Source organism: Drosophila pseudoobscura, chromosome X (assembly GCF_009870125.1).
Source record: "Drosophila pseudoobscura strain MV-25-SWS-2005 chromosome X, UCI_Dpse_MV25, whole genome shotgun sequence".
NCBI classification, from domain to species: Eukaryota; Metazoa; Arthropoda; class Insecta; order Diptera; family Drosophilidae; genus Drosophila; species Drosophila pseudoobscura.
The window spans coordinates 46,525,313-46,533,893 of NC_046683.1; the positions used below are offsets into that span (position 1 = coordinate 46,525,313).

Below are 8,581 nucleotides of genomic sequence, written 5' to 3' on the forward strand. Positions count from 1 at the left end.
ACGGTATGTTTCGGTATATTTCTGGGGGTCAGACCGTATATTTGATCTGTTTACAGCTGATATTAATAGATTCCCGCATCATGTTAGACTAATAAATTTCAGGAAATAAACATAGCTGGACCGCCACTCTAATTAAAATTTCTGGCATATTGAGGCACTATGGTTGTTGAACCATAAGCATGATGCTTCATTTGCTAATATTCTGCCTTACACTTTTTATCCTGCTCTATTGGTAAGTGCAGGGTTGCGCCGCTGACCATTGACCCATTTATTACTCACTTTTCTTTTGATTAGGATTTTGCCAGCGGGCATAAGCTGGTTCTTGGTGAAGCGCTTTCGGGTCAGAGTACGCATTGGTCGGATTTCGTTGCCCTACTTGTCGCTCAAGAATGTTAACATCCAGAAGAGTGGATTCGGTGTGGTAAGTCTTGCCATCGATGATCCATGTCCATGTAGCAATATTTCTGATATATTTCTGATTTCTCTTAGCAAATCGAGGAAGTGTGCCTGCGCAGCAGTTTCTTCACAACCGAGGTAACCAAGCTACTCTCCATCTATATCCGGGACATACGCATCAACAAGGACATACCGAGACGACACAATGAGGACTGCGATGATTTCTTTGAGACCCTCAAGCCGCACAGGGTCAAAGAGGCCAAGGGCGTGCCTGATTTTCGAGAATCCAAGGTTCCAGCGAGTATCATAACCTTTGCCCAGTTTATGGCCGTGCACATAAACAACATTTCGGTGGTGCTGATGAACAATGATTTCGATCCGGGTTGGTTCATTCATGCCACAGCCAAGGAGCTACATCTAGACGGAAGCATTGTGCAGAACGCCCGAGTTCTGCTGGTCAATGCTGCCCTGAGTGAGGCTCAGGCCAAAATGCTAAGGCACTGCAGTTCCCGTCGCCAGTCGCTGGAGAATCTCAACAAGATTCGGCCGTGTCTGGGCGAGGTGAGCTTTGACGTGACCTTAGATGCGTCTCTCTTTGCTCAGGGACCTCTATCAATGGATGTAAGTAACCCGTAAACCATTGGCTATTGTAAATCCTTGGAATATAACATATCCTCGACAGACTCTGAGTCTGGTTATCAACAACGCGAAATCTGTGATACACGGAGGATTGTATGACTTCCTCAGTGAGGCCAAGGAAAGAACAACTCCCGGCCAGCCGTCCAAGCGCCTGCAGGACGCCTTCAAGCCGACCAAAAACGCTGCCTATGACAATGACAACTACGAGAAACTGGCACCGATTATACCAAAGAACTTTAATTTCAGCATCAAGGCGGCCACATTTTCGGCCGTCAAGGAGAACTCGCAAAATGATTTCAGTGCAAAGCTGCAGTTGTTTCACGTAAGCTGAGACAACCCATTAACATGAAAAATAGACTATATATTTTATATTTAATGCAGATTACGGGGAAATTTAATTCTAATGTGAGGGATGAAAAGACTTTGCTGCCATCAATGCTGGCCAAGCTGGTGTTCAAGCATTTGGACATTGATACCAAATATGAAAAGCTTTTGTTCGTCGAGCAGTTCACCATAGACTCTGTGGCAAGTCCCCAAGCATTTAAGAGTATAAAGATCTGTAAATAAACCGTCTTTGTTTACCTTTTAGCTGGAGGAAGACATCTTCAATTTGTATGTGAAGCTAAAGACATTCCAAATCATCTACAACCACAGCGAAATCTATGACTTTGTCAACAACAATTTCCTGGCCCGCCAGCGCTCCAGCAATCAGCAGCATCTGCATCCCCTGCAGCTAATGCACAAACAGAAGTCCTTGCCCGATCATCTGTACCTGGACAAGGCAGCGGAGAGCTGCCTGCGAGAGAAGCAGCGTCGCGACGGCGAGAGCAGTGGCGTACTCGAGTGGATTATGCAGCGCATTGTGGTCAAAGGCTGTGCGGAGCTGTTCAATGTGTCGCTGCTAATGAAGCTGGAGGACGAGCACATAGCTATGAGCGTGAGCCATACGCGGTTCCTACTAGAACAGATCGAGGAGAAGCGCAGCTCTTTCTATGGCAACAAGTTTCTAAATCTGCTCCTGAATCAGCGCCAATGGAGCATGGAGCTGATGGTGGAGACGCTCTGGTCCAATCTGGGCAACTCCATCAACGACACGAACAACTTAAAGAAGACCCATTCTCCGGGCTCCCCGTTCTTTCTGGGCGTGAGCCTCGTGAAGCTCTGCTCCTATGCAAACACCACCAAACTGGACATTTCCGTGCACACCTTTCGCACAGAATACAGCATGCAATTGGCGGAGTTTGTGGTAAAGTCCGTGCAATGCCTACGGCAGTACAGGGGAATGGAACCAAAGAGATCTCCCAAGCAGCAGTCCCAGCAAATACGAGTGCATCAGTCCCTTCCTGAGCCATCATCTACCTCGCTGCGCGTCTCTGTTAAGGTCAAGGATATTACCGCCTATTTTGTGAACCATCACAATGTCTACATGCTGCTCAGTTTCTCGGAAATCAACCTGACGCGGTCGCAGCTCTTTACCACGCTCAAGCTTGAGGAATTCCAAATGGCCATCATGCGTTCCATGACCGCCTCTTCGTTGTGCCTCACCGATTTCTCGGACGTGTTTGCCACATGCAAGATGATACGTCTGGAGCATGAACAAGTGGAAGGGACGCTGGGCAATCTGTCCATTTATATACCCGGCAACACGGAGGCCATGTGGAACTCGAATCTGCACATGCATTTGCTCACCTTGGTGAGGGATATGAAGGATCTTAGAGCGGAGCTAGCCTTGCCAGCGACTGCCGCACAGACACCGCCGACTCCGAAGGGACACCGGGGCGGACTTGTGATTGAGTTATCAGCCGAGCGTAGCACCATCTGCGAGCTGAAGCTGTCGGAGCGTCACTCGGTGCAGTTCTTCGTGGAGGGTCTCTTCTTCAGCCACAAGGAGAGACACATCATCTATGCGGAGAATGTTTTTGTCAAGATCGACGATCAGCACATCTTTACGGTGAAGGAACTGGACATGCAGTCATTGCCGCGCGTTGAGGCCTTAACCCACGAGCGTCTCAACTTTCCTGGATTTCAGCTGCCTTCAAACAGGGTCTGGGTCACGACCATTGGCTCGTTTAAGGCCATATTTCCGTACGACCACGACTTCTACAATGCAATCAACAGCGAGTGCGTGTCCCACTTCAAGTGGCTCAAACTGGTTCACAACTACAAGAAGAAACCTTTCACCGTGGACTCGCCGCTGCCGAGTGATTTGGTGATCAAGATCAAAGAGTTCCTGCTGGAGATCAGCGACGATCCGTTCGAGGTGAAGCTGCGCGACAACTACGTGCTGCTGGTGGACGAGTACCTGGAGAGCCTCAAACGCAAGGCTCTGTTCGATAAAAAGATTGCCGAGCTGTGCTCTGAACGGCTCCTCGTGCCCGCCGGCACCATCGAAAGTCTCTATGCGAACCTGGTGAAAAAGAACTCAGAGATTTACATCCAGCGCTCGAAGAAGATCCGAGAGAGTGGCCCCGTGCGCACCCGCCTGCTGGCCTGGATTATGACGGACGTGGAGATCATGGCCATGGCAGACACGTCCATACATGGCTATGATAATGTGACGCGCACCATGCGAGAGATTGACCACGAGAGCCCCTGGCCAGAGGAGGGACTGGAGTTTAGCACGCTCTGGTGTCGAGGCGTCAACATAAGCTGCTCAGAGTGGAAGTTCATGCTGAGGTAGGACATAGGACTCAATCAAAGCTTTGCATTAATATATCTTATTGATACTTTTTGATTTCCAATCTGTTTGCAGGGACTTTCCGCAGCCAATGTTTTACGTGAAGAGCATGCGTTTGTACGGAAATCTCTGTGGAGCCGAGCAAATGGGCTCAAAGCGAGCCAAGCGCGATGTCTTCATTGAGGTGGGGGATCCCTTTGGGACGAATGTGATTCAGCGCAGCATGCCCTCGCTGAAGTTCTACCACGATTTTGACTGCGAGCTGGAGAGCTGCAGCTATGCCTTCGGGGCCTGCTGGGAGCCTGTTATGGCGCAGTGTAATCTGAGCTTTGAGAAGATTTCGGCCCCATCGAAGGACCCCTCTCCGCCTCTGCCGTTCTGGGATAAGCTGCGCCTTCTTCTGCACGGTCGCTTGACGCTGATTGCCAAGCAATTTACCATTTTGCTGCATGCCTCGCTAGATCCCTACAACACCACAGAGGAAATGGAGCTGACGTGGAACAATTGTGGAATTGTCTTGACAAATGCAAAGATTATGTTCAAGGGAGAACTGAATGTGAGTGGCAGACGGTTCTTACTCCTTTGTTTCTTTAGAATAATGCCAATCCCCTGTTTGCTTTGCAGGTCACAGTTCGAACCGCCTCCCGCTATGACGATTGTCGTCTGCTTCATTTCCCCAATCTGAAGCTGACGGTGAAGTTGAATTGGGTCTGCCTCGCCAATCCGAATGATCATCATGCTGTGATGCCCTGTGCCCCGGACAAGTTGCCCGAGTACTCGAGCAACCAGGTGCACGACTCGTTCCGTGCCTTCCGCTCGCTTAATCTCAACATCTGGATATCGTTTGAGACCAAGCCAAAAGCCGGCGATGATGTGGAGATCGATATTCCCAGTCTGGTGCTATACGGCAGCACGTTGCGTTGGTTTGAAAGCCTCCAGCTGATACTTTCGGGCGTGACGCGACCCACGCGACGCGGTCCAGTTTTCAACAATGTCAGACCGAAGAAAAAGCCTCTCAGCAGGCACTACAAAAAAGCCAATCTGCAGATGTGTCTGCACAAGTTTCAGGTACTCTACTGGATGTCGCACGCCCTGCACAAGGGCTTCCAGTTGAACGGCAGACGGGTCTCCTTCAGCTCTGAATACTGTCTGACACTCAATCCCATTGACGATGGGCTGATCCACAGGCCGCGTGCGGACTGGTCTACGGTCTACATGAACTGCGAGCTGAACGATGCGGAGATCTGGCTGAAGAGCATTGTAACCGAGAAGATGGACAGCAGCTCGGAGAACCTGGCCAGTGCTGCGGATGCCTTCAAAATAGTTCGCTTCTACTTCCTGAGCGTGGCCAAGGTGTCATATGGACGCGAGGCCCTGATGCCCATCACTGCCACCAATTCGGAAGATGATGTCAAAGCGAAGTCTACGACGCCCACCCACAAGCTGGTGGTGTACGACCTGAAGGGGGCTTGGACCAAGAGCAATCGCGACGTGGCCTTTGCCCTGTTCGATTCCTTCATGAAGTCGCAGAAGCTGAAGAACAATCTCTCCACCGAAGCGGTGAAAAGCTACCGGAAGGAGGGTGGAAACTCTGCCGTGATGAAGCACAAGCGAAGCGACAGCACTATAACGCTGTCCAACACAAGCACCGAGGTCCTGCCAAGTGAGTAGAAATCCGACTCGAAATTGGAACCAACTAATCGATCTGGTTTTCAGTTGCCAATGCAAATACATCGCTGAAGAAACCACCAGCGCAGATCCATGCCACGGCCATGCTGCAGCAACTCATTGCGGAGGCAGACCACAAGTTCAACGTGTACAGCGACGATCATAGCACGCAGTCCAGGGAATTGCAGCTGCAGGGACTGCAGGCGTGCGCCTCCCAGGACGTGATACACGAGAACTGGTCCATCAGTCTGGTCAACTCCCAGGTGCTGCTCAAGGGCTGTGAGACGTCAGGATATGTGATCATCAGTGCCGCCAAGGCGGAGATACTGCAACGAGAGCATCGTCCCGTCTGGCGAGATCGCTCGCTGATCTCGAAGACCACGTGGAAGGGCCTGCTGGAGTGCATGCAGTACTATGCGACAGTCAGTGCCGGAGACAACAACTCCCTGCTGGAGAAGGAGATCATGTGGCTGACGGTGGACAACATTCAGGACAAGGACGAGACCGTGATCAACAATCTGCCGGAGGACATTTCGCATTTGGTGGGCAGCGGTCGCAGTGTGGGCGGAGTGGTCTCGGAAACGGTCGGCGCCTTTCTGAGCGACAATTCCGGCGAGGCCCAGCCCGTGCAGCTGCAGCGGATCGTGTCCAAGTGCAAGTGCGAGTTCTTCTACGTGAGCTATGGCGATGCCATCGACCCCAACAGCATAACAGAGGTGCCGCCGCCCCCCTCGGAGGAGCTGTTGTCGCCGTGGGAGAAGCAGGATGATCCAGTGGACGCATTTACCCTGATGCATCACGACCTGGATGTCTGCACCAACTCGTTGCAGTATGCCATGATCTTGGACATTGTCAACAATCTTCTTCTCTACGTGGAGCCGCAACGCAAGCAAGCGGCCGAAAAGCTGACCAGGATGCGCTTCCAGCTGCAGCTGCACTCCACGGAGGATCAGAAGCGGCCCATCCAGCAAAAGCAGACCGTGATCAGGAGCCTGCTGATGAAGATCCGCTCGCTGGAGAAGGACATACACATGATCAGCAAGGAGCGCATAGAGGAGGGCGACACCCTGGAGCTTCGACTTGACTTTGACCGAGTCCAGCAGCAGATCCGCGAGAGCAAGGAGGAGCTCAACACGTACAGCGAGGACCTCGACATGATGCTGCTGTGCTACAAGGAGACGCAGCTGTCGCAGCTCAGCAAGATCTCGAATGTGAGGGCCGACGAGTCCGTGACCATGGTGCGGGCCAACGAGATCTGCTTCAAGCGCGCACAATGGCGGCTCACAGAGACCGATGGCCAGATTGGCATAGCCGATCTGGTGCTGAGTGCATTCCTCTACACGAAGAAGTCGAAGAGCGACGATTCGGTGGAGCACCTGCTCGAGCTGGGGAACATACGCATGGAGAACCTCTTGCCCCGTGAGATTTATCGCGATGTTCTGCTGGCCACTGAGATCCAGAAGGACATGCCCGTGGACACCCACAAACGGGTGCTGCGCATCTTCTGCCGGGAGAAGGCTCCCGTCGGGGGCATCTCTGTGAAGGAGCACTTTGAGATCAACGTGGCACCCATTACCATAGCCATCACCAAGAAGTTCTACAGCACGATGCTGAAGTTCTGCTTCCCAGATCGTGATGCATCCGAAACGGAGGTCATCGATGAGCTGGACGACAACGCCTCCACCAGTTCGGCATCCACAACGAATTTACAGGCAAAGTCTTCGTCGTCGTCTGCGTCCACAAAGCGCTCGGGGAGGAGCAAGAAGAGTGTCAAGGATTCCGAGTTCTATGTGAAAATCGAGAAGGACGACGTGGAAAAGATGAAGGAGCGCGCCGAGAAGAACAAACTCTTCATCTACATCAAGATACCCGAGGTGCCAGTGCGTGTCAGCTACAAGGGCAACAAGGAGAAGAATCTGGAGGACATCACAGACTATTCTCTGGTAATTCCCACTCTGGAGTATCATAATGTGACCTGGACTTGGCTGGACCTCTTGCTAGCCATGAAATCCGTCAGCAGACGCGTGATCTTCTCGCAGGCCATCAAACAGAAGCTGCACATCCATCAACGTCAGCCGATACTATCGGCCGGTGAGCGGGCCACCCCGCAGGAGGCTGAGGACAAGGCCAAAATGCTATTTGGCAACTGCCTGCTGGTAAGACCACCTTATCCTCTTACCAACTGAAAAACGATCCAATGATTTAACTGATTTCTCTATCCATTCCCCCCTATCCAGAACGAGAACCGCAGTCAGAAAAAGGGCGGCGGTGTCTTTAAATTTTCATCAAGCGGAAAGTGATCCCAAGGAATTTGCGACTAGGTGCTGTTCCAATATCATTGGAATATAGTTTATATTTATTGTATTGTACGTTCAAAGGATGTACAAAAATACATATGTGTGCAACTCGGTACTGACGCTTGGCCCTGACCCAGGCCCTGGACCTGGACTTATCTTAATCAATCTAACCAATTAACAAGAATGTCGAGTGCGTCTTGGCCCATTAACAGACTAACAGATACATTATACACTACAATCACGCACTCAGACATACACAGACACTCAAGTATTATGCTATGCAAATCTAACAATCTATAAATATTTGTAGTTATAAATGTGTTTTGTGGGTAACCATTTAAACCATCGTCCTCTGGCCAACCTGTATCCTTTGCCTTTTTTTTTTGATTCACTGGTAACTGAGTATCTGGCACAGCGCCATGGAATCGATAACCCGAATATACGCGCTTTTTACTAGCAAAATCTTGTGAAACATAGGTCGACCCGCCGTTGCTATTCCTACAACATTATCCCGATAGATGGGGTTGGTATAACGAACCCGAATACAAGGATACAATTCTTTAGGGAATATAGGAAGCAGACCGGAGTCACCTGAGACATCACCTCAAGAAATGGAAATTAATGGAGACAGACGCCTTTTCGATTCTGTGAACATCCCATGCGCTCTTCAAAATAAGAACTCAACATTTGGGTGGAACAGACCGTACCCTCACAAGAATTGGGAAACAAGACGCACCAAAGGGCATTACTTCATTTACAAATTTTGATGCTAAACAGATCTGTCATTGTATTCTGTTGGAATTCAGTGTATTATATATAGCACGTATTAATCAGGCCAACAGAATAACTAGAAGCTAGTCTGACAACATATGCAACATTTTTAGAGCTCCTGTGCCTGTAGAGG

The 8,581-nt window shown here is 50.5% G+C and overlaps 1 protein-coding gene across 1 annotated transcript; it reads left to right on the forward strand.

Moving 5' to 3' along the window:
* Positions 1–17: 17 nt before the first annotated feature.
* hob (bridge-like lipid transfer protein family member hobbit) lies at positions 18–8,043 on the forward strand. The gene is made up of 10 exons (XM_033385166.1): positions 18–232; positions 295–421; positions 490–1,017; positions 1,079–1,357; positions 1,417–1,560; positions 1,625–3,711; positions 3,788–4,268; positions 4,337–5,375; positions 5,429–7,536; positions 7,618–8,043. Exons 1-10 carry the CDS (start codon positions 180–182, stop codon positions 7,678–7,680), a joined length of 6,909 nt encoding a protein of 2,302 aa, XP_033241057.1. The 5' UTR covers positions 18–179; the 3' UTR covers positions 7,681–8,043.
* The last annotated feature ends 538 nt before the right edge of the window (positions 8,044–8,581 follow it).

Bases quoted from the DNA above. Each gene is read 5' to 3' on its own strand.
- hob (XM_033385166.1), top strand. From the start codon at position 180: ATGATGCTTCATTTGCTAATATTCTGCCTTACACTTTTTATCCTGCTC. The intron at 422-489 runs GTAAGTCTTGCC...GATTTCTCTTAG, and splicing joins AGAAGAGTGGATTCGGTGTG to CAAATCGAGGAAGTGTGCCT. The intron at 4,269-4,336 runs GTGAGTGGCAGA...TTTGCTTTGCAG, and splicing joins TGTTCAAGGGAGAACTGAAT to GTCACAGTTCGAACCGCCTC.